The 26354-nt window shown below is 39.7% G+C and overlaps 1 protein-coding gene across 1 annotated transcript; it reads right to left on the reverse strand.

The window, feature by feature from the left end:
• Positions 1-23842: 23842 nt before the first annotated feature.
• On the reverse strand, positions 23843-25793 carry sox1b (SRY-box transcription factor 1b). The gene has a single exon (XM_034864649.1). It carries the CDS (start codon positions 25451-25453, stop codon positions 24386-24388), a length of 1068 nt encoding a protein of 355 aa, XP_034720540.1. The 5' UTR covers positions 25454-25793; the 3' UTR covers positions 23843-24385.
• Positions 25794-26354: the final 561 nt, after the last annotated feature.

The following is a 26354-nucleotide window of genomic DNA, read 5'->3' on the forward strand; positions in this document are numbered from 1 at the left end:
TCAAGGTTTATATCTATCTATCTATCTATCTATCTATCTATCTATCTATCTATCTATCTATCTCACTAATTAAACATGCCTCAGTCTGTGCTATTAGATTTATTATTAATATTTTGAATAAACTCAATAATGTCCCTCATTCCTTTCCCTCCACCTCTACTCCCTCTTCTTCTCCTAGCACTCATCTGAAAGGAGTTGAAAGTTGCCTCTTTGATTTCACAGACAGGACTCTAGGCTAAATACTTATCCAAATTCCGGTTTGTATTTTCTGTATTTTTGAACATTCATTTGCAATAGAATGTGGTCAGATCTCTCTGTGGCTATCCCCAGAGGGAATCTAAGAAAGAATTGTTACTGTAGTCAGGCGGTCCTTGGCTTTGCTGTAATTGATCCAGTTGCCAGATTCAACAGTACAATACCCTCCTTTGCAAAATGTAACAAAGTGTGATAAAATGCACACAATGTGCTTCTATGCACGGTGGTTCCCTGGTTTCTGTGAAATGTTTACATACAGTACACCAGGTCAGTAATCTGATTTCCCTATCCTCCCCAGGTTGGAGTATAGAGGCTACTTCTCTGTTTTCCTTTAAGTCTAATTGAATTGAATTGTTTTCAATACATTGATGCATAACTTTAATTACAGTAATGATGTTTCCCTTCCTCCAGTCCTGTCTGAAATCTGTGTTATGCATATGCCTACATACTTTCTCCGGCAGAAATCTAGCTTGGAACAGTGGATTTCTCTAATCCCCTACCCTGATTTTGAAAACCGTGTTTCTTGTGTACATGATGCTTAAAAAATCAGACCCTCACCTTCCAAAACATCCCCCCCGACTAGAGATAGCTTAAAAGAAACATTTTAACTTGTTTTGAGACAAAAGACCTCTTCATATTGTGTTCAGAACAGCTGTTTTGAGTAATAGGACTAACTGAATCATTGTTGTAACAATTGGCATTACATGTAACTTTAACACTAACATAACACAATGAAGAAAAGTCAATATTAACAGATGATCCTTTTTTTTTTCGTGGTTTCTTTCGATGGTAGTTAAAAGATTAGCGGTGTCCATGTGTTCCCATGGTCCCATGCCTATAACACACACACACACACACACACACACACTTGGTGGTTTTATCTGCCCATCGACTTCTAGTCAACCTGAGCTGCTTGAAGTCAGAGCTTAGTAGTGTCGCTGGTTGATTTCACACAGGCACACACACACACATTGACTCTCACACACACACACACACACACACACATACACAGATCCCCAAGAGACTTAACTCGATCCCTAGCTCTACCTGCTTGTCAATCGCTTGTGGGATTGGCTTACAGATAATTGACAGTTGTTGGAGCCGGTCCCAGTGGCAGGTAAAGAACGCTGGAAGAGCTTGACAGGTGAGAGCTTGAGTGGATGTATTTGTGTAGGCAAGTGAGTCCTGGGTACAGGGCAGGGCCACGTTATCTGATAACAATCAATCCTAGAAATTAAGAGTGGGTGTACAAGTAGGAAGCGCTCTTTAATCTATGGTACAGTAATTCTGTTTAAAGAGCATCTAAAGTGTTACTAATAGCAACTTTTTTCAAGAACATATTTTCAGAAACAACCCAAGTTAGATGAGAACACTGACACCACTTTTATTTGTACGCTGAATATAAAGCTAGAGCCAGAGACGGTTAGCTTAGCATAAAGACTAGCAGCAGAGAGAAACAACAGCATGCCTCTGTCCAGAGATGGAACAATCTACTTAATATATGAGCCCAAAATGTGGAAGACTAAATAACTTTTTTAGCCGATACCTCTGTTGACATACAGACTTCATCTCCATACAAGCTGAAGTGCAACAATGGGTTAATTAAGCGCTTACCCCTGATTTCCACTTCCAAGTCACAAGGACCCCCGAGATCTCGCAAATTCACATATGATTGTGGACTATAACAGGATGTAGTTTCTATAACCAGAACCACAAAACCTCGGACCTGTTGACTTCGGGCCTGTCTCCACCCATTAGGGCATGTTCAACATGTAGTGCAGGGAAATGTGAGCCGCTGTGAGCACTGTATTTTGTTTCTGTGCTCAACTTCCTGTCCCGCACAATTTGCCCTATGCTGAATTGCTGCGGAGCTTTCCGGCATCTGGCAAAAAAAAAAGAAGCCCTGCGTATCTGCTCCGGAGGGCTGTGGACTGCCGGAGCTAGGATGTAGTCATACCGCAGTCGGGGAAAGTACACACCTTGGCCCTCATTTATCAACCTAAGGTAGAAACCAGCGCAGATATGAGCTCACAAATCATCTTACGACAGGCTTCACGTGGGATTCATGAAATGTTCTTATAACACTAATCAGAGCCTAAGAATGGTTGTACATTGATAAATGCAGCTGCTGGAAAAGATCAAAATTTAAATAACACGCCCCAATATGTTCTCAGTTTTGAGGCCTCGCCCCCCTACAATTTATGACATGGCGGCCCTTGGCCCCGACCCTGTCTCCTGACAGCAGAGGGGCTGGAAAAACAAGCTGAAATATGTCGGTCAGTGGCAGAAAGAAATTGTTCACTTGTGGCCATTTACAACACTTTAAAAGACAAACGAAAACCTAAAGAATAAATAAAAATGTTGTGCATTGTCAAGTTTCCTGTATTGAATATCCTTGCCAAACCTAACACTATACCTTTTTTAAAAGTGAGGAATAATATCCTGTCTCCTTCGTAAAGTCCCCAGTTGTGGCTGTGCTGGACGCTGCTCTCTGGGCATCGGGTCATCGGGGTCCGTGATGACCGGCCTACATTTATGGCGCCATGTTTTCCTGCGCAATGTTGTGCAGAACCCCACAGGCTAAAACAATGTTGCAGACTTTATCTGGCGTGTTTAGTAGGGCCCCCCCACTGATGCAAGACAGAGCCATCTGCCCTTAATCAACACTATAGAGCGTTCCACCGTGGCCCGTGTGTATATGTGTGTGCATTGTTGTACCGCCGCATTGAGGTCTTCTAAAAGAGCTAGATGTGCCACTGCCAATAATTGATCAACTGATGATTTCTCCTTCCACTGTTAAACTAATTATATACTGCACCGCAAGTCCACACTGACTTGAAAACTTGCATACAGGGGTTCAGACCAGACCTACAGCAGAGGCTTTCCTTACCTTTAGATTGCATTTGTCATGCCAGCTTTCGTTAGGAGTATGGAGTGTCACAGATGTGACAAATAAATAGCTGTGCAGAAACCATTACAACATTTTGAAGTTGACAACTGGAAGTGTATAATTTTCGGATTTACAATTGAACTGTAGAAGATAAATAATAAACTAACCAGTAAAGAAATACTGTGTATTCATACTATCACATCACATACAGTATGTCAAAGTCACAACAATAAATGTGCTATATGACACTGTCCTGGCATCTTAAAATAAAAGCATCCACTCAACAGTTTTAACTTGACCATCAAAAATCCTCCTCCCAAAGTGCCTGACCTAAGCGCATTGAATGTATTTGAACATAAATATGTGACATCATTCCTTTCTTAACAGGTATTGGTTTGAGGAAGTCCACCGGTGAGTCAAGTGGTAGGTTAAGAAATTGAGGGAATCTGTTTCTAACAAAGCTACAGATCTGTAAATACCTGAATAAATGTTGTTTAGGGAGTGCAACATTTTCAGAAAACTGTTGAAAGGATGTCAAGGTTGAACCAAATATTAAATATGCCATCTGCTAGCGAGGCGGGGAAAGCCTGATTTACCATTATTGGGGCTGCAGTAGAGTATGGCTGAATCCCATTTCTCTGTCTTACCCCTACCCCTTGGCCCTTATGTTTGCAAACCAAAGCATTTTTTAAAAACTAATTCATAATTCTCAAGGACGGTTTAACAATTGTATTCTTAGCGTTGGAAAAGCAGGAACTTTTAATAGAAAAATGAGCAAATGCTGAAACTGACATTGGAGCGCTAGCTTTCTATTTTAAGCCAGACAGGTGGCGAGAGGTATAAGACAAATTTTTAGCAGAACTGTATAATGCTAATACTGGCTGCCCAATAATAATATCTCATATTTGGTAGACAAATTAGTTTTTCCACTCCAAATGAAACCTACAATCATGGTACATATTTACGCTAAAAGCTTTGGGGAAACAAACTGTGTATACAGTGGAATACACTGAAGAATTAAGGGATGGTGTTCATTTTGACAGAATTAATTTGGGCAGCTAGAGACAGCTTTAACACTGACCAGTGGTCACAATTCTTTTGTACATGGGTGAGAAGCACGTCAAAATTAGACTTATGAGTGCCTTTTAAGTTTAGCAGTCACTTGAACTCCCAGATAAGTAAAGCTATACGCGAATACCCGAGATGGGGTGGTAACTACGGAGTGCACTGGAGACTGGCTCAATAGCTAAGGCAAAAAGGAGAGGGCTCAAAGGACAACTCCTTTCTAGCCTTCCTGATGTCCTCCCACTCCCTCCTTCTGGGTGGTGATTTTAATTGTTGGCTTAGCCCAGAACTAGACTGTTCTTCTATGAAGGTCGCCACACATTCAAAGCCTGCAAAGACAGTTTTTATAAAACTTTTATAATTGAGTTTGCAATCTCGGATCCTTGGAGTTTTTAATCCTATACTGGTTAAGTGTGCTTAGTGTCTTTTTTTTCTCTCACATGCACTACTCGTGTAGACTATTTTTTGGTAGATAACGGAATTCTCCCCTCTGTGACCTCATGTTCATATGAGGCTATATTTCATCATTATTGATCAATTTATATTGACCAATTCCCCTGCCGTCATTCTTGTTAACATTTGATCAATGGTGGATGTACCTAAAACCGGTACAGACCTTCTCTAAAACACATTGAGTCAAATACGAGTTTCACAGGAACGTAGCAAAAAGAATTCCTCACCCGCTTCCTGCCCACTAACACTGCCAGTCAGGTTCAATACCACGCATAGAAAGCATTGGTGTACAAGTAGTTTTTTTTTTTAGTTGTGGCTTATTCCTAGTCTAATTGCCTGTTTTTAGTGTCAGTACATCTTTAAATGGAAACAAAATGATTACCGGTCGTCACCTTGTACTTGATTACAGTTCAACAAATATTACTGAGTAAACACTGTTGAATGTTGAATTGTTAATGTCTTTGGCATTAAATGGACACAGTTGAAGTTATTTTAACTGAGGTGCTACATCTAAACATGTCAGTATACATGTCTCCTCTTACTCTTGAAATAATTTTTATTATTGATTGCTAGAAAGCACAGCAAAAACTTCACCAAGTTTCTTCCTTTTCTGTCTCTCTTTTCCTCCTACTCTATTATAGCTATCTTCAAAAGAGCAGCATACATTATTTTCAATGTGTTAATATTCCCAACGACTTCTGGAAGAGGGTGTGTGTGTGTGTGTGTGTGTGTGTGTGTGTGTGGGTGGGTTGTGGAGGAAATCTCATGAAACAAAACATTTCTTTGCTTCCACTTTGTCCATTATTTTCTTATATTGGAACTTATATTATTGCTTGAACTGACCATTACAGTAAGTGCTTGATCAATAGAACATCTACTTTTTGTTAGTTGTTGTGTTTAGTTGATTTGTGGGGGGCAGATTGTTTTAGTGCAGATTGTTTTACAGAAAAGGAAATGCAGCCACAAGTTAGATGGTTAGGAAAATAGGTGCAGGTGGCAGGTATTTATTGCAGTTGGGCCAAACCTGAAAACCTAAAAATGAGATTAGACATTTGTGGCCATGATGTGGCGCCATGCCCACATCATGGCAACTTTTACTGAAATCAATGAAGTGGCATCTTGGAACATGGTAACCAGTCTTCTTCTCCAATCCTCCAATCTCCAATGTTAGCAAGCTTTAACAATAACTTAACTTTGCGCACAGTATATAGTATGCTATAATGGTGCCCGAATACTCCTAATATTTGTGATAATATAGAACTGGCAAATTGGACCGATTTAGATTAATTAAATTAGGGTTATTTGTTGCTGTACAGTAAATGATAAAATATAGAACGATTCTGTGAACCTAAAAAAAAACATAAAACCTTCATAAAGTCTTTTTCCTTGAACACTGCCCTCGTTTATTCATCTTCCCCTAATCTTACCTTGTTCCCTCTCATTGTCCAAATCCCTCCATACCTCCTCACCTCTCTGTTCTCCTCCTTCGTGACAGTAAACAGCTATCCTGCTGCGTATCACCTATTACAGCTTCCATCCTGATTCCCCTCTTTCTTGAGTCCTTTCTTCCCCATTTTTCTCTCTAACCATCAGTTGCTAAGCCTAAAAGCTAAAGGCCCTCTCCAGACTCTGGCTAAAAAGAGACAAGAGGTCCAGAACAATCAGAAGCGCTAAAGAGGAAAGGGACAACGAGGTCAGGATGATGAAGAAGGCGGCAGCAGCAGTGATGATGAGGAGGATGGCACTAAAGGTGTGATTATGACGATGGGTGATGGCAGCAAAAAGAAACCTCTGATGGCGATGTTTAACATGACAAATACAGCAATAATACAAAGATTTGTGACAACTAAGGCAATGATTTAGAGGTCCAGTTGTACTGATGATGATTTATGTCTCGAACCAAAAGATAGGAAAACTTTTTGATGAATATAGTATTTCCTAATAAAAACTCCCAATTAAGCGCTTACCGCATGTTCCTCATAAAAAACTGAAAGAAAATGTCAAAATACTGATGTCAAGATCACAAATGTAGAAAATGTGAGCGGGAATAAATACATTTTCCAAATTTTAAATCTGCTGCATCGGAAACAATTTTTTTTTTTTTTTTTTTGCCCAAGCTTGTCCATGCGGTTTGGTTCGGTAGCTTTATGTCAACCTCACCTGGCTGTAACATTTAGATTAGGTGGCTGTAATTGGTACTGCCTCGGAATTTATTACGGCGAAAGCAGCTCTTTTACAGAGTAGTACATCATTCTTCACGACATTTGAATCGGTCTTCTGTAAAACTGCTCACATCGGATTATGGCACCATGATTTCCATGTCCAATTCTCTGTATTAGAAAATGATTGATGGCTAACTCTCCCCGATGATTTGCACCAACTGGGGTTTTACTGGTATTGAAAGTGGAATTTTGGCAAAGAAAATCTTTCCATAGAGCTGCAGTCTGCAAAACCAACACAAAGATAACCTGACCTGGATGAACCGTGCTTTGGATGCTTTTTCCATAGCAGCTGCTTGCTGTATAAAACTGTCCTCTTACGGCACAGGGTGTTAGTATTCTTTTTCAATCACAGCCCTCTAATACAGCCTCCTTATATGTCCTATGTCAACTTTACCTTGTCATCATAACACAAGAAACCAACATTGCATGTCTAATTTATTCAGTTTTTGTTTCTTTCTTAATTTGTCATCTGTCTGTTTATTGTGGAAGCTATGAGTGAACGTTGGGGTGTGACAAGACACTCGGCTTACGAGACAAGACGATACAGGATATTGGGTTCACAAAGACGAGATTTTAACACTGTTTTAAAGAAAAATTAAATGACAAAATATGACTGGAAAATCAAATCAGTCACAAAATGAAAAACAAGCACTTTGAAAGGTTTGACAACCTAAATGACTAGCTTCTCTCCTGTATGACTAACCTCTACAGACCTAAAAATTGCAGCGTTTCCACTGGGAATCCAAAAGGCTGCAACACAAACGATTGAAAAGTGGCAGAGAGGGTTGGGCATCGTTTCATACTTTTACTGACACCTGATATACGGTGCAAGTACCCAACAGTACCTTTGTACTGCACTAATTTTCCTCTGTAACACATTTTTTGATTTCAGTTGTAAAAAAAGTCCAAATCTATTTGTTGACTTAGAACATTTTGTTGTTTCTCGAACATTTTAAACTCCTCAGTCAGTCACCAAGGCAAAGGCAGCGCTTGTGTGTCTCAGAGGAAGTGCAACATTAACAGCACTGCTGTTCACTGTTATGTTATATCGCAGCAATTGTTGTCTTTGAAAACTTTAACCACACTTGCGGCAGCTTTACCGGCATTTCAGTGACTCGATGTGACTTGAACAAGCTGCAGAGGCGACGTACTTTTGCTCCAACAGCAGAGAGCACCGAGAAGCACGTGCTTTAGCACTGTTACCAAAATTTGGCAACAATTGATTTAACATGAATCGGCCCTCTGTAGTACTGACGTAATTCTGCACTTGTGTATTGATATATAACCTCGACAAGAAATATCTCATAGGACGAGATCTTGTCACACCTGTATTGAACATACTGATCAACAATGCAAAAGTGGGTTATTAATAAGTCTCTATGAATGTTTTGATACTTTTAGACACCTTGTCCCATGGTTTTGGGTCTGCATTGAAAGTAACTGCTGTGAATCTAAGCTGAAAATATCTGCTTTCTTCCACGAAGAAAGCACCACTGAAGTTCTTTCAGTCACCTTTCAAACCTTTAGGAGAGGGGCATTTGATACTCAAAAGACAGATTTACAGTGGACTCGGTGTTTAACCCAATTCCTGTTTCTGTGTTTTTACCTTGTCATCAACGCACGAGTTGTGCTTTTTCTCAGCCTCTGTTTTCTCTAGGTTTTCCACCTCCAATGACCGACCGTGATGCATGATTATTCCAAAACAAGTCATGAAATCCTCAGCGGTAGCAATATTTGATGTTAACATTAACACTTGTTGCGTTGGTTCTGATGCTTTTGTTCCAAGATGTAAACACAATGCAGATTTGTTTCGAAATGCATTAGTTATTTGATTCCAACTACCTTGACGAATTTACCTCATACCAGGCGTGTGTATGTGTGTGCATATCAAAGTGTAGTCAGTAGAAATGTAAAATGTGTGACCTTGCTTTCTCAGTGGGCGAAAAAGTCACAAAAATGACTTGCACGCACGCACGCATACACACGCGCACGGTCAGGTCAAAACCCCGACGCTTCTGTGGCAAATTGGAGGGCCAGAATAATGACTTCAATAATGTTTCCCTACAGCGAAGGAGAGAGAGAGTTAGTGTGTAAGAAAGTGAGGGAGAATAGTGTAAGCACTTTCCTTTCCTTGGCTGTAGGAGTCCTATTGTCGCTCGCCCTGCGGGAGCTTTTAGTCCTTGGCTCCAACTTATCGGCTGTCCAACCATGTGGGGTGGGTGGCTGAAAGGGCGCATGGGTGGGGTGGGGTGGGGTGTGGTGGGTGGGGGGGGGGCAATTGATACAGTAAAATGCTCTGGCCATGGAGGGCCAGGCCTTTTTTTTTTAGGGAGGGGGGCTTTGTGTGTGCTGAGAGGACAAAGCTACAGTCGATCGCCCTCCCTCCCTCTTTCTCCATTTCTTTTCATCGCCTTTTCTCTCTCATCGGTGCGATTGATCTATTTTTCAGTTCTTTAGCTGTTGTGTGTTTACTGTGGTTCAATATGTGATTTTTAATATCATAGGCACCTGCCAATTGAGCATTATGTTGTAGAGACACAAACACACACCTCTTTTAGTTGCTGAAAATGCAATTCTATGAATCATTTGCTGTTTTGTATGCATGGAGATGAAGGATGTTTCCCAATGAGTGCAAGGCCAACTGACAGTGGCCTGTATGGTACCTGTGTTAATCATGTTTTGGGGAAATAAATCTGCTTACACAGTCATGTTATGGAGACTCCACTCTCACTTCCATTTGAGTAAAAAGCTGCTTCCCACAAGGTAAACCTAAGACTTGGTTTTTGGTTAAGGTTAGCGATTGTGCCCCAATCCTATTGGTTGCTCAGGTTGATCAGTTTTTTTGTTTTTATAAAGGTTCAGTAATTGAGTAAGACAGATGGACCCTGTTATTTTTTTAGCAAATGTCACTCAAACAGGAGTAAATGGTTCATATGTTGGGTTTTATTTTCTGCAGCAAATTTATACACATATGGTGTAGTGAGTATTTAGCAGGACAGTGTTTGTGGGACTCACGCTGACATGAGCTGAAGGAACAAATCTTTTCCAATGCAACTTTTTAAGCTTTGCTTTGGTACAGCCACAGCCTTGCACTATGATCCAAGAATCTTCTCCTGCTTACTCAACTTTTATGTTTAGACCAAACTAACTTCCAGTATTCAAAATGGAAGCATTACAACATTACACACTATTACATTCTCACTTAAAGGAGAATTCCGGGCTATTTCAACACGTAGCTCTGTTGTTTGTAAATGTTGAGTTCAGTTTGTGTAGTTCAGTTTCCTCATAATGATTTTCCATGGTTATGACCACAGTAATTACTATGTAGCAGCAGACTGTAACCTGACACAAAATTTAGGTTGATGTACTGTATCGCGCAGCTTTTTTAAATACTTGTTAGTAGGATCAATTCATTTTGGTCTTTTCATGGGGCTTATCCACAGTAATAAAAAATGGCTAAGTTTGTCTCCAGGGAATTAATGTAAGAAATTGCAAAAAAGTTAGTGAAACAGGTTAAACACTCACGCGCGTGCAGATAAATGCATACGTTTCGTGTGTGCGTCCCAGCCTACAAATTGTATCCTACAGACTAAAGAAAAGTTTTGTTTTGTACAGATCCTCGCAGAAATTACGCTAAGAATTACATTTTTTAGATTTTAATATTTTTCAATGAGAATAATTTTACAAAATGATTACTCCCTCAAATATCGTGAAACATATCGCAATATCAGTCAAAATAATGTTACTAGATCATTTCCTCATATCGTGTGTTTGTGAGTGTGCACATGTGTGTGTGCACGCATGATTAGATGATTATTTCTAGACAAGATAAGTGGGTGAAATAGAGACTCTGTTGACTGTTGTTCAGGTAATCAACACACACAAAGTCATGCCACGCCATGCCAGATTGCATTACCTGTCCCTTTTCATAGACACATAATGAGATCATGGAAACCCTAAACGGATGGATGGAGGGAGAAAGAAAGACAGAGGGACATAGAGAGAGGGGGGAAGAAATGACAATTATGAAAAGTTTTAGAAAAACATTTATAATCCTGAATAAAAGAAATATAGAAACAATCCCTATTTCATACCACAAAAAGATTTAAAATACATTTAAAAAACATTTCTATCAATAACCATCCCTAATTCTTTATAAGAATATTTCCATTTCTGTTCTATTTATATTGGGCATCGGATAGCTAGAAAGTGAGTTTATTGTATGTGTACATAGAAAAAGGGAGAGATGGAGAGAAACAGAGGGGGAAATCTGGCAGCCTGTCAGCTTGGTTCACTGTGTCAATTTGTCCAAACAGAGGAGGCTCAGGTTGCAGTGGAGGGCCAAGTAACAGGAGATCTAACAGACCACACCTGTGCAGCAGGTATTAGCCTTATCCCTCTGCTTCACATGCCCAAACTTGCAAACACCCCTGATGTGTGGGTGCTTTTTTTTCTGGAACTCTAAAAGTGAAGCAGATAATGACTGTGTGTTCATTTAAACTAGAAATTAGAGAAAGAAGCCATGGCTTTGATCAGCTCATCTGTGGACGTTTTCCAGACGCTGCAAGATGTATCCAACTCATTTTCTTTCTCAAAGTACATTTATGCGACTCTTTGGGCTTTGAATTATACAAGCCAGATTTTGCAACAGTGATTTGTAGTGGTTTTAGAAGGCACTGACAAATGATGTTGTCCAGCTCATAGGACATGCAAATAAAAAAAACACTTATTTGTCATTCGGAAGGGCAGCTACAAACAACCCATTTTATTATTCAAGTTGGAGGCCTCGTTGGAAGAACTAGCACAACCAGTGATCGCTATCATGGCAAGACCTCCACAAATCCGACAGATTTCACAGCGCCCCACACACACACACTGTTTGATTGATAGGTTATCTCTAGGAAGTGTAGTGCAGAAACATCACACTAAAAATAAACCAGGATCTTGAAGATTAGCATATGTGTCGTTAATCTCCAGTGTGGTGTGAACCAGGATGCCAGACCTGCCAGACTACTGCTCTGATGGAAACATTACAGCAGAGGAGACAAGGTGGCTGCCTGGACACATTTCTACAGCTGCCTCCACGCTTCATTATGCGGCTTATTCTCATCATATTGCCCTTGGTTAACAGGCTGATGCAACAGTCAGCAAGCTCACTCCTTTACTCTCTTCCTTCTTTCTTCTCTTTTCTCTCTTCCTCCTCCATTTCATCCTTATTTCCCCTCCCCTCTTCTTGTCCTGTTTTCTCACCTCCTTCATCTTCTCTTTTCTCCCCTCTTCCATCACCCCTCTCTCTACCACAATTACTCTTTACTTTCTTGCCATTTTACATTTCGTCACTTTTCTCCTTCATCCCCCCTTTTTGCTCTCTTTATTTCCTGATCCTTCTCTCTTTGTTGCCTCAGTTTTTCCTCCCAACAAATCAATTCCTTGTTTTTTGTATTATCCAGTCCTCTTTCTTTTAATTATTTCAGTCTTTTCCTGTTGTCTTCTTTCCTTCCTACTCTGCTTTGCCTCGTGTTTTCGTCTTTCTTTTTTCTTCCTTTTTATTGCTCTTTTCCTGTCTTTCCTTTATATTTTTTTATCACTTTTCCATCCTACTTTTCTTTCTTGCTTCCTTCCTTAATTTCTTTCTTTCTTTTCTTCCAGTCTTTCCTCGTTTCTTTTTCATCTGTCTTTCCTCCCTTCCTCCCTCTTTCTTGCGTTCTTTATTTCTTCCTATCCATATCTTTCATTCTCTCCATACTTTTTCTTTCTGTTATGGAATGTGTGATGATGAGCCTCCTGCTAATCCCATTCCTAAAGCACCTTAGCAACGCTCGCTAAGGGAATTTGGAGGGAACTACAAAAAAAGGAAAAAGAAAATCATACACACACACACACACACACATACACACAGACACATGCACAAAGCCCAGCGAACAGCCCCTTATTGGCAGCAAGTGGGTTCAGGGATGCACTAATACATCTTCAAATGTGCTTTTTAAAGCGTTTGGGAAGGCTCTGTCGTTGGGCGATAACTCCCCACCGGTTAAAGGATGGATGCTCCCGTTGTGTTTCAGCACCGCTCTACCCTCCCTGTCTATTCTCATCCTTCCACATCCCTTGCCATCACTCCCTCCTTCTCTTTCTGCTCTCCACCAACCAAGTTGTCTACTTTTAAAAAACAAGGAAAAACTTTGTGTTGAAACGACGACTGCATTGTGTAAAGTTTTCTCCTGAGGATGTTTGACATGCCTGTAGAGCTGGGTTTCAGCTGCTACTTCTGTTCTGTGGCTCAGAGGGTGTTTTCCTGTAATGGTTAGATTGATTGAACGCGGTGGCAGTGCTAAAAGAAGTCAGATGTTGCAAGAATCACGACCAGGTCTGCGATAAAAGGACAATATCTGCCCTATGGACTCATTTAGTTAAAGATGCTGTAGTACTTAGTGGTAATGTTGGGTACATACATTGTGCATTCACTAGGGCTGCATTATCATGCAAATATATTTAAACACTGTGACACTGCAACAAGTTACTTTATAGTAAATAAAGACATAAATGGAGAGTAGGGGACAAGCCCTTTTAGTGTCACCTCAAACCTTTCTTCCACTGTTGTGGTTTTGTTTTGTATGCAGACAGTTCACATGCATGCAGTTGTCTTTATACTACATTGTGTGTCTGCATAGGAAGTGTTCAGGTGTACTTCATTGCCATGGGTACGTCACCCAGAACCTTGCATCTATGTTGACAGGAAAACTGTAATTTGAGTGAGGTGAAAGACTAATAAAATGTAACTGTGATTGAAAGAGTAATTATGAAATTGAATATTTCAGTTTCTGTCATTTAATTGTATCTCTCTATTAAAATATTTTGATAATTTGTGCAAAATGAAGGTTGACACATTTAGAAATTTCCCTCATTACATGTACAGTATAGGTTGAGGCCAGAGGTCAAATAATATTTACGCATTATACAGTAATGACTAGTCTCTTATTCATTGTTTTTACCTGCTTTTCTTGTTCAGCGCCATGGGACACAGGAGCATATCCCAGCATGTACTGCACAAAACCCACTTATTACCTATTTGATTATGTTTTTACCTTCTGAATTTAGTGTTATGGACATTTAACTTCCAGCAAGGATGGTTAAAGGTTAAAATATATTTTACATTTAAATTAAATGTTTGGGCTCATCACAGTAAATAAATTAAGCTAAATGTGTGATAAGATTTGTGTGAATATGAGTGTGCGCACACACTCATATTCTCTTATTCATCACCATCTCATATTCTAAAATAAAAAATCTGTAAATACCCTCAGACTGAATCCCTCCATGTTTAATCGGAGTCCACAACTACTGGCTGCCAACACAGATCATCCTCCTGTAATATCTCTCTCTGTCTCATACACGCACACACATGGATATCATTATTCAATATGCAGCATCCGCAAATGACACAAACAGGAAATCTATAGATGAAACCATATATTCCAATGGATCATACTCATTCACGCACGCACACACACACACAAACACGAAGGCCAATGAAAGTGGAACAGCAAGGTGGGTGTGTGTAGGAATCTTCAGCCATGCTATCACTAACAAGCATGCTCCTCTCTCTCTCCTTTTATACAGCAAATCCCCTACTCCACACCAGAGATTAGCATATTGTTTTACCCAAACACGCTTGCTTGCTCACTCACACACTTTTTTTTTCTCTCTACTATACGTACAGTTAAATCTGCATGTCCCAATAAAAAGCTGAAATCAGTATGCTCACTGGTTGTATGACAGCACTCGGTCCAGGAAAACGTTGAACTCACATGCGTTAATGCGTTAGATAATCTGGATAAACTGTTGATAAAGCTAGTTTACAACCAGTCTGATCGTGCTGTAGATATTATATTCAGACACATTCTTCACTTCATGATGAATCACGCGCAAGTTGAACGAGCTGATTGGATAACATTTCACTGGAATTGTACCTTGTACGATTTCATACGACAAATAAAAATGTTTTTATATAGGATTACTATAATCAATAAATTAAATGTTTAAGTAGAATTTAATGTTGTTCTTAGTCGAGGTGAAGCTAATTGGACTACATCATACTGTTGGGTAGTTTCAGATAAACAAAAAAAAAATGTTTTTGCTCTACAACACCGGACATGTTAGCTTTAACATTTGTAGCTGTTTCCTCTGTAAACAGGAATTTTCACTTGTGACATATGTGCAAGCAGTGAAGACATAACAAGAGACACTGCAAGAGTAAAAAGGAAGAATTTTGGATGTAATCAAGTTTAGTACTAAAGCCAAGCTATTTATTCACTCTGCCTCTCTTTAATCATTACAGTACTACCTTACGTTACTGCTGACCAGGTTCTACTATTTCCCGTTCTGGGAAAGGGATCCTTCCGCTTTTGGTCTTCCTGAGGTTTATTCCAGTCTTTCCCTTTCTCTTCACTAGGTTTTTTTGGGGCACAGGATTTTTACTGATCAGTAAATTGATAGTGAGTGAACGGAAGCCAATAAGCATATGTAGTAGACATAAAAATCTGATACCAGCCTTGTCCACAACTGATTGGATAGATTGATTGTCTTTGCTGTTAATACTTTGCTTGTTGCTTAGAAGCTGCTAACCCTTAAGAATTTCACTAATCTGGATTTCAATAGCGGGTTTCTCTAAATGTTGAGATATCAACACTAGAGCCCGACCGATACAGGATTTTTAAGGCCGATACAAATATCTGGATATTTAAATATCCAATATGCTGATATATCATTTTTTTTTTTTTTTTTGGAATACAGAAACTTGTTACATGAAACAAATAGATTTCTGTAACATTAGTTATTTATGAGTTCTCTAAAATAATTTGAAAATAATTTAATTTAATTTGTTTCAACATTATGATATATTATATATATACTGTATGTAGATATTAAAGTTCAATGCTCATAACATGGTTAACTGTCCGTTTACATTTTTTAAATATAAATTTATCTGAATCATTTGTCATAAATGATTCTGATGAATGAATATTTAAATATATATATATATATATATATATATATATATATATATATATATATATATATATATATATATATATATATATATATATATATATATATATCACAATATAAAAGTTTTTTAAATCGATCATTATAAATGCTGATACTGATAGACTGGGAAATGCCCAATATTGGCCTGCCGGTCGGTCGGGCTCTAATCAACACCATACAATTTTAAGGGAACTGTAGCTTTTTTCAACTCAGAATATGTCTGCATTTGCTGTTAAAAACCCAGATCTTTAAAATATAAAAACACACACACACACACACACACATAGGTCTCCCCACTAAATAATTATGGCACCATTGCTGATGATTGGCACTAATTGACCAGTGTTTTTGGTAGCCAGGCTGGTAGGAGGTTGGAGAGACGTGAACCAGATTTCACCTGCAATCTGCAAATGACAGAGTTCCCATCTGCAGAGGTGAAAGAAAGAAAGCGGTTTATTGGCCTCTGGGCTGGCAGGAGACCTTTTAACTCCAGTGATTGCCTGAGCTACAGTTGTAATCATGTTAGTGTTTCCTGTCCTCCTCTATTCCTACCTCTTCTTCCTCTCCCTCCTTTTCTTTTTTCTTTCTTTCTCTCCGAAGTGCCTTAACCCTCCAAAAAACAGTGGTGTTTGAGGTAATTGGCTTAAGGAGACCTCACTTTTGTTCTAGCATCTATTATTGGTTTAAAAGTAGAAACTCTGAAGGTTTTCTTGCTTTCCATTGTCCACTGTTAGCTTTTCTTTCTGCTAGAACACTTGCTGCTACATTCAAAAGGGACAGCGCAAATTACATTTTAATGATTGAATTTTGGTTTGAAGGTCGTAGTAGTAGTAAATACCATTCTGTGAGGTCCATAGGATTATGAAATAGGTATTACCTTCAGCCATTTTGTAACTTGTTTATTTCAGCACTTGGACAGCTTCACCGAACTACATTTACTGAATGTTTATCAATATTCATTTTAAAGATGTATGACTGAATATATGAAGGTCTCATTCATCAATGACATGTAGGAAAGATAGAAAAATAGTAGAGCAGTGATGAGAAAAACTACTGTAGTCTTGTGATCGCGATTTTTCCAAAGGGAACCTTTGAACTGTCTAAAACATCTTAACTGTCAGCACTAATGATGAGCAGTTAATAAGAAATTATCATTTTGGTATATTACAATTTGTATCTTCCAAAGTTGTGTGTAGTGTCTCAACCATTGCTATAGCTGACCATGATTTTTGATGTGTGGAGAGGTCAATGAAAAATAATTTCCAACATTTATAAACGAAGTATATAGATTTATAAATTAAAAAAAGAATCCTTGATGAAGTGTCAAAAGAAATTATGCAGAATAGCTCTTTACAGTGTTAATTTATTCTATTGGATTACTAATGCATTTATGTTTGGATTTAATCTTAAAAGGGCACACCAGAGATCAAGTATTGCACTTTCGTGAGGACTTGCATGAGACAGATTTGCAAAAGAATGATGGAGGTAGCAGAGGCCAAGATGTCCTGACTATTAGTCCCTACATTTTCAATAAAGTAGCCAGCATCTTTTCATTATATATTTTTAGTTTGCAGTTTAGTCCAACATCGCCAGGGTTTTGTCAGATTTGACAAAGCTCTTCCAGTGTCACAGAAAACATTATGTCACAGCTTTAGGCTAAGTAGTGCTCTCCATCACTGTGGAAGCGTCCTTTACATGTCAAATCAGCGGAGGTCTTCTCTAATGTTGCAGCCAATGGAGGTGGAACTACTTTATAAACTGGTGGGTAGTTTAATCTGTAACAATACGTCACATTTAAATGTATAATGTGTATTTTCTGCCGCTAGGGGCCTTTCAATTAAAACTGGTGGTGAACAAGGATGGCCGATGGCACAAACACCGGCAACGCTAACCGAGACGTAACGTTACGGATGGCCACTGTTCTGACTCAGGTACCTGGGCTCGGTTTCCCGACGGCGTCCTTAGCAACCGACGCTTCAGTTAAGTGCTGGTTGGGTTTGGATTGCTCTAAGGATAGGGGCTGGCTGCTAGTTGGCTGGGGGCTGACTGTAGATGTGTCCCGGGCCTGTTGTCTGCTCTCATCCCGACTAAAGTCTTTAAGTGCCAGGAAATGAGGCAGACAGGCCCGGCTGTGCAAAACAATCATACTAAAAATAACTTTGAGCGTGTTGAACAATGTTTTAACCTTACAATGTTACACGCAAAGCATTAGCTTCTAGGCAACTGGCACATTGTAGTAACTTTAAGCTGGATTGATCAATATTGAAATGTATCCATAAATATGGTCGGCTTTATTACTTTGTTGAAAAGTGGTATGTAAGCAATTATAAAGTGATGCTGTGTGGCAGAAATAAAGCAGTATTACAGTTACTGAGTAACAGTTACAGTGACGCCATTGACGGGCAACTACACAAAAAGTCCCGTGTCAGAAATAAAAGTTCAGATTTCTGTGGGTTTAAAAATTGTTGGAAACATTTGGGATAGTGTAAGTATGCAACTCCAAAAACTATACCTATGTCATACATTTTGTTGACATTTTAATGCAGAAATGTTACATATGGTCCCTTTTTAAGAACTCAGTTTTGTACGCAAAAATCTCTAAACAAGTGACTTTAACCTCTGGTTGTGATAACCAATGATCACAAACACAAAGTATAGAAAAACAGGCAGTGAACCCTTCCTGGTTAAACGCCTTATAGGCAGGGAAATGGTGCAGAGTATACGAGCAAAACTTAAAGGGCAGACAGCCAGAAAAACAAAGAACATAATCTGTAATAAAATGCCTTGAAATACAGCAATAAAGCACAAACTGTCTCCTCATGGCTCCCAGTGGCCCGGTTACTTTGCGTTGAGGCATCCTTGCTACTGGTGGGCGGGGCTCCCCAGTGCCTGTCTGAGCAGACGGTGTCTGATGATTATAGGCCCCCGGGGAGATCCAGGGGGCACTCCCTAATTGATTGTCATGAAAGGCCCTAATTGAATTGAGCAGCATGGTGGAAAAACAAACCATGCAGTCCGTTTGATGCCTGCCGTTAAAAAAAATCTCAAGGCACTGGCTACGGAAAGTCTTAAGTTTGACATTTTTACATCTTCTCCAATTAATGCAAAACTAAGTAATCTTTGGAGGTGTCATAAATATATTTACATGTTACCACTTAAAGAATGCAGGACATCATTATGGGGCATACTACTCTGTCATTACTTAGTTTAACAGTTAAAAAGGACAGTGGTGAAGACATCTTACAGTTACTTGTGTTATAGCCAAGTGAAAACATTACACAATGCACCTTGTTCTTATTGTTGTGGTAAGTCCATCTTCTACACTTAAAGTATTGTTATACGTCAGACTGCACATTATCAACAATCATTGCACTTTATCTAATAAGCACAGCTAGGAGTTATTCCTATTTTTTGTACACATTGTTTCTTCAAGAATGACATTTTCTTTACCCTCTATGCTAGCACTCTCAACAGCACTGTGTTAGCGCTGTGAAATGGTCTCGCCGCATTGTTTATCATTCTGCTATAGGCAAATAAAATGATCTGGCTTGTTTGTATTTCTTTAAACAAACCTCAGTTGACTTTGGCGTTGCTAAGACCAGGATGCAGAGACGGTGCCCTTGTAAAATGGTATTGGGGGGGGGACTTATTTAGGTGGAACATTTGCATGTGGGGAGGCAAGCCCTGTCATTTTAACTGACTAAATCCCCACAAAAGATAAATATTCTTTGTATGTTTTAACAACCACTCACCGAAACAACCGGACCAGCCATCTAAATCATAGTTAAAACTTAACATTTTCAGTGTGTAGGTTGCTAACTTGGAGGTTGTTTCTTTTTTTTTTTTAAAGTCAAAGCGCTGGTAGTGGAAGGGGAGGAGAATGCTGCGTGAAATATGCGGTCAACGGCAGGCTTATAGTCTACATCTGGTGAGTCAGACTACCTTGATCCCGTGTTGTTCCAAATAAAAAAAAACTGGTTTGTTAGCAAGCAGGAAATGCTACAAAAAAAATGCTACAAAAAAAAGACTGAGAAATTGAATTACAAAGTGTAAAAAGTGTTATGAGGTTTTATAGCTAAGTCCTGTTTGCTGCCCCAACCCTGATGTAAAAAGATTTTTTGTCCTATATTTAGATTTTCTCTTGTGCTTTTTTAAATCTTGTTTAATTTATGTGTAATTGCCCTTTATTTATTTAGTTATCAATGTTCCTCATTGACTTTATAACTCTGAGCCTAAACGGTCAATATTTCTTTTCAAACTCAGCTTTTCAAATAGAGATAGACAAACTGTGAACAACTCTTTGGTATGTTTTCCCTTTTTAACCTTCTGAAATATTAACAGTGGCTGATAAAGATAGAAAAAGAGAGAAAATTCGTTTTCAGGCAGCAGTAGAGTGATGGAGAGAGTCAGTGCAGCGAGGCTCCCTGAGCACCAATAGGTCTGCTTTTGGAGAGAGAAAGGGGAGGGAAAGGGGAGGAGGAGGCCCTCGGATTAAGAGGCTGAAAAATGGTTAAAACGTGTCAACGTGTAATTGCACGATAAGGCCCCCTCGCGAGGAATCCGTTGGCCCCGTTGCTATTTTCCATTGCGTCCTGGCTAATCTCCTCGCGGCACATTCAGTCTTGTGCAATCGGTCCCCCATAATCTCCCATGACAGAACCGGGTCCAACGTCGGAGGTGAGGGTTTTTATAGGAGGAGAGGGAGGGAAATATGCAAAGGCGTGATAAAATGATGCCGATTAGCTACATTTAGGACACCAGGAGCATGCTGGATGGGGAGGGTGGTGCACAGGGTTATGGAGTGGGAAGTGCCAGAGCAGCAGTGTCCAAGCATGTGCCAAGCAGAACATGAGGAGAGGATGAAAAGTTTCAGCCACATGGCGTTGGATGGGTCCACCCACAGCCACTGGGTAATAGAAGACCAGCCTGATCTTTATTTGTGACTGATCAATCTCAAATATCGTATTACAAACACTGATTCTTGCCTTAAAGTAGTGTAGATATTCCTCATTTGCGTATTTGTTCTTATCTGAGCTTCAGTGAGGCATGATGTAATGTGATGGGATACTTTGATTCATCACACTTCTCAGATTATAATATCTTTACACGGATTTGCTATTGTTTGTGTTTGGAAAAAAAACTCTTGACATACCTTTTTAGGTCCAGTGAAATGATGCGCCTTACAATAGTTGTATAATATACATATTTTTGAATCAAAATCTTTCCATACATCTTCCTGTTTTATATCATACTGTAAAAAGTACAACTATAATCATAGAGGCAATAAATCCAGCTTTACCACACTTGGATCTTGTAATGAATTATAATTAAATGTTTAAAATAGCTTTCTTTCTCCCCCTCATATTCTTTTTTCTTTGCTCACGCTTTCAAAATGTCCTAAGTTCCCGTTGATCCCTTACCAAATTCTAGTTTATAAATACTCCAAACACTTAAAAAATAAAAAAAAGAGATGAGTTATCATCTTTGACTTTTTCTCTACACACACTTAATTTAACTTTTAAGTTGTGACTAGTTACTGTTTTCAGTTATATTTTCAGCCATACGAATATTTGTCAGTTTATGTATTATGAAGTCTGGACAAAAACTCCTTTACAGCCTTTTAATCGTGCCCTATATTCACATCAATTATTCAAATATTGATTATTGTAAATGTGCAATTAATTTAGGGATTAATAAACAGCCCTAAAAACTGACTGCTATTATAGTTACTTTTTAATTATCCCTGGCATGTTAGCTTTTTGAAATGTTACTGTGCTAGAAATACAATGAGAATCAGAATTTATATATATTAATTGTTATCAGTTATGCAGGGAAATGAAAATACAAAGGTGGTTAAATGTGTCGTTTGTTAACCACCACCAAATATTTGAAAAACATGCATTATTCCTTTAAAATAATCCTTTCCTTACATTTGTTTGTTGGCTTTTATTTCAATGTATATTGTATATGTTTATGTATTAAGGTAGTAAATTTATAAAACTAATTTAATTCGGAAGACAAACTCACATATCAATCCAAATGTTAAGATCAAAGACAGTCATGGAAAGCGTTCTGAATTTAACAACAATAAATCACATCGGATGATTCAGGACTAATACATACCTTCAGTTTAAACAGCTGACATCCATGGAAACAGCTTTATTATATGTGATTTGCATCTAGGTTGCCCTCTTGTCTTTAATTCCAGACCCGAGTGGGAATTAGTCTGATAAAACCAGGGGTGTTGTTTGCTGGGCTTTTTGTTGGGGGTGACCCCTGGGATGCCCCCGTTTACACCAGGACTAATCCCCATTCTCCTCCAACACAAAAACCTCCTCTCTTCACCTTCTCCCTCCTCCTCTCTGCTCATTCATTGCTCCCTCCCTACCCCATCCTACCACGGGGCCTCCAGTGATTCAGCTATCAAATTTAAAGAAGGAAATAATTTAACAACCAGGACAATTGCAGACACAGAGATGCAGGCGTTTGATGCTGGGGGTGAGGAATGGGGTAAGATTTGAAGACCTGTGAGTGACCCAGATGGAGGCGGGGTTGAAGTGGGCTGAAGAATTAGTAGTTCATTTAACAGCGGATACTCTTGTTGTCGGATTTACTTTTGCTTGAGGTCTGTTACCGAGGTCATGACCCCGAGGCAGGTAAAAAAGATGAAATAGGAAGAAACTTAGCTTTGTCTGGCCTTTGAGTGTGATGTTATACTAACAGATAGGACCACGGTTTAAGCACAAAGTGGGTCTACATACATTTAAGACGATACAGGATCGAGTTGATGAATAAGTTTGCCAGAATTTGAGCAAAAAAACCAAGAAATTGCAGGTCATTTCCATAATACAGGAATACAGAAAGGCTCATCGGAAAAGAGTTTCAGCTTTGATCAAATATATGCATTTTCTTAACTTGTAAAAATACAAGAAACAGAGAGAGAGAACCAAATAAACATGTTACATGCAACATAATCTATGAAATGAAATGTATCCCTAGAATAAGTTGTGTTATGTTTGTTCTGGAATTGATAAATAATAAACATGAAAATGTACTTTAGTTTTAAAGTGTGTGAGCCAGCAAAAATGTGTCCCAGTTTAAATTATAGCCAAAATAAAAAATAAGACATTATTGATTACTCACATTATGAACTTTTCTCTCCCGGGAGAAGAAATCTTCCACCAACAAGTGTTAAATGTAACCTTTGAGTTACAGGCTGTCAGATAAACTGTCCCCTGAAAAATAAGTGGACTGTTCTTATCAGCTCTTAGAGGTATATATTGGGAGCATTTTACAATTCAAAACACAAAAAGTAATTATAGGAAAAAAATGTAGGCCTATATAGCCTATTACCATTTCAGGACCATATTCATATCAACATATCTGAAATCCCCCTAATATGACACATTACCCATTATGATGTTCAACGTGAATGAATAAATGGCCTATTAGGAAATAGAACCAGATTCATAGCGTGTGAAAAGAGTGCAGTAGGAAGGTTCAACAGATTTCCTTTCATTATCTCAAAAAAAGAACAAAATATGATGCTACAGTTATTTTAAGAGAAATAATTAGTTAAGGGCCCCACTCTCTGAAATATATATATATTTTCAACAGCTTCTCAGGGAGAACATGTCTGCCTGTAATGTTGTAATAATTTTTTTTTTGTCATTTGCATTTTTTGCAAGGGACAGTTTGCCGGGACTTCATTTAAACCCGTGTTTATGAAATTATATTTCAGGAATGGAATCAATGTGAATGAACATGAAGTATTGCAGGAACATGTTTACATGTCTTTTTAAATCTCCTGCAAAAAGAAATAACCCAATTACAAATCTTACACATTTTTGTTTCGTCTTCAACCCGAAAATACCGACGTGGTATTTTGTAAATTATGTACAATTGCACATAGGTGTTTCCAGTAGGCCTATTTATTCACAATTTACAAGATTTTACAACAACAAAAACAAATTCAAATTACACAGACTGACTCACGTGTTTACAAGCATTAAAACTGGAAATCAATTTAAATTGCAGCCTAGAAACTTTTTTTAAAACATCCTGCCCTCCATTTATTATACGGTTCCCTCTTTAAACAGGTTTTCGGGATCCCTTAAACACACCGCTGGTGCCTTTATTCCACAGAAAAATCGGAAAAAATAACATTCAAAATGCACCAGCCTTCACGGATTATAATTTAAATCGTGTTAAAACTTGGCATGCTCTGTTCTAGAGAGCAAAAGTAAATCGGATGCGCTTTCCTTTAGCTCGGACAGACAAAATCCATCAGTGAAAGAAAATAAAATTAACATTAAAAAAGTTTGTTCAAAGTGATTGCATTTGTATGGCTATAAACGCCTTTAATGTACAGTTCAGCAGCCTGCGCCCACATCTAAGTATTTAAATATTTGGTTGTGGTTTGTAGTGCTTATAGTAGCCTAGTACATTTAGAGATTTAAATATGAGTCAGGGGAACCGTCCCGTTTACCGGAGTGGAGCCGCTGCTCTGGTAGTGCTGCGGGTGAAGCACGTGCAATCTACTATGAACCGTGGAGTCCCCCGCCGCTTCGCCGGTCGGCAGATACATGCTGATCATGTCCCGCAGGTCCCCCGTAGGGCACGGTGGTGGTGCCCGAGCCGTGGAAACTGGGGGGCTCACGCTGGGCTCAGATTTCACAAGGGACCCCAAAGTCCCTCCGATAGTCCCGGACACCGGGGAGATACCAGAGCTTTGGTGCTGGTGAGTGTAGCCGGTGATACCACCGTATCCCGGCGGAGAGGCGCTCATGTAGCTTTGTGTAGAGTTTGAGATGGGGCTGTAAGATAAGGCGTTCATGTCGTACCTGTGCATGGGCTGCGGGTTGTGGGGGTGGTGATGTGGGTGATGCGGATGATGCGGGTGATGCGGGTGAGCTCCGGTACCCGGGTGTTGCGTATATGCCAGGTGCGCCTCTTGCATCATTGCGTGAGCCGCCGCTGCTGCAGCCGCCACCTGGCCAGAGTATGTGCCGTTTGCCCAGCCGTTCACGTGCGTGGCGTAGCCCGCATTTGCCCCTGCGTGGCCCCCTCCAGGGCTCTCCAGTCGCTGCCCGCCGCCCATCCCTACACCCGCAGGTGAGCCGAGGAGCCCGCCTGCCAGCGAGTATTTGTCCTTCTTCAGCAGCGTCTTGGTCTTCCTCCGCGGCCGGTACTTGTAGTCCGGGTGTTCCTTCATGTGCATGGCCCGGAGCCGCTTTGCCTCATCGATGAACGGTCTTTTCTCCGCTTCGGTCATCACCTTCCACTCTGCACCCAAACGCTTGCTGATCTCCGAGTTGTGCATTTTGGGGTTCTCCTGTGCCATTTTCCGCCTCTGGCCCCGGGACCAGACCATGAATGCGTTCATGGGTCTCTTGATTCTGTCCTGGGGGACTTTGCCCCCGGGTCCCCCGCCCCCACCTCCCGCGTGTCCCCCCGGGTTGGATGGGTTAGTCTGGGGCATCACGGGGGAATGTAAGTCCGTTTCCATCATGATGCTGTACATTCACCTCGTCTTGGTAGGACAACACTTCTCAGTCAAACACACAGAAACATTCAGGCTGACCCGCGCGCAGCTAAACTTCCGAGGAAGAGAGAGATTAAGACTGAAAGAAACAGAGATGAAAAGGTGCGTAGTCTCAGGATGAAATCCACTCAGAGGTAAACTTGCTCCGCACTTCCCCTTTTCGCTGTTATCCTCGAGCGCTGAGAAGAATAGAAACCGGTTGTTTGAGCTTACTTTGGTTGAAGCTGTACTGGGAAAAGTTACCGGAGCGTGCCCGGGCCGCGCGCTTTGACAGCAGCTAAATGAGCGAGTGACGGCCAATGGAGAGGCTCGAGTGGAGACGTGATTTGCATGCAGGGGCTCGAGGTTCTGGTGACGTCGGAGCGCGAGACCTAAAAATTACTCCCTCTGTCATCTGTTTTGTGTGTGTAGCTGGCGTGTGTAGCTTAAATCACACACAGCATGTAAACAGTTTAATTCCCATAATTATGCGCATGTCCTCTCCTTTACAGGCTACAATAGAGTCTTTGCGCTGTAATATATTCATATCACTTTGTACAATTTTAAAGAAAGGGGGGAAAAAAAATCGATGTTTCAGCAAATAGGCTAAAACTTTAATGATAACGAAAATAGCCTGTATTCCACATGAATAGTCTATTTATAGAGTTGATTTCGGAGTGTATAAACTGTAAACACTGATGTAGTTTATTAAGCCCATTAGTAGCCTATCAGAAATAGGCTATATCATTTAGAGATTTAATTATTAGGGACCAAATTACTCTTTTATACATCACAATCTATAAACTATCTTTTAATAAAAAGCCTTTTTTAATTTCTCTGTGTTTTTTGTCAAACTAATGGCTACACCTCCTCCTATTCAAAGCCACAGGTGCATTTCTGT

The sequence above is a fragment of the Etheostoma cragini genome, chromosome 24, assembly GCF_013103735.1.
Source record: "Etheostoma cragini isolate CJK2018 chromosome 24, CSU_Ecrag_1.0, whole genome shotgun sequence".
NCBI classification, from domain to species: Eukaryota; Metazoa; Chordata; class Actinopteri; order Perciformes; family Percidae; genus Etheostoma; species Etheostoma cragini.

Bases quoted from the DNA above. Each gene is read 5' to 3' on its own strand.
- sox1b (XM_034864649.1), bottom strand. From the start codon at position 25,453: ATGTACAGCATCATGATGGAAACGGACTTACATTCCCCCGTGATGCCC.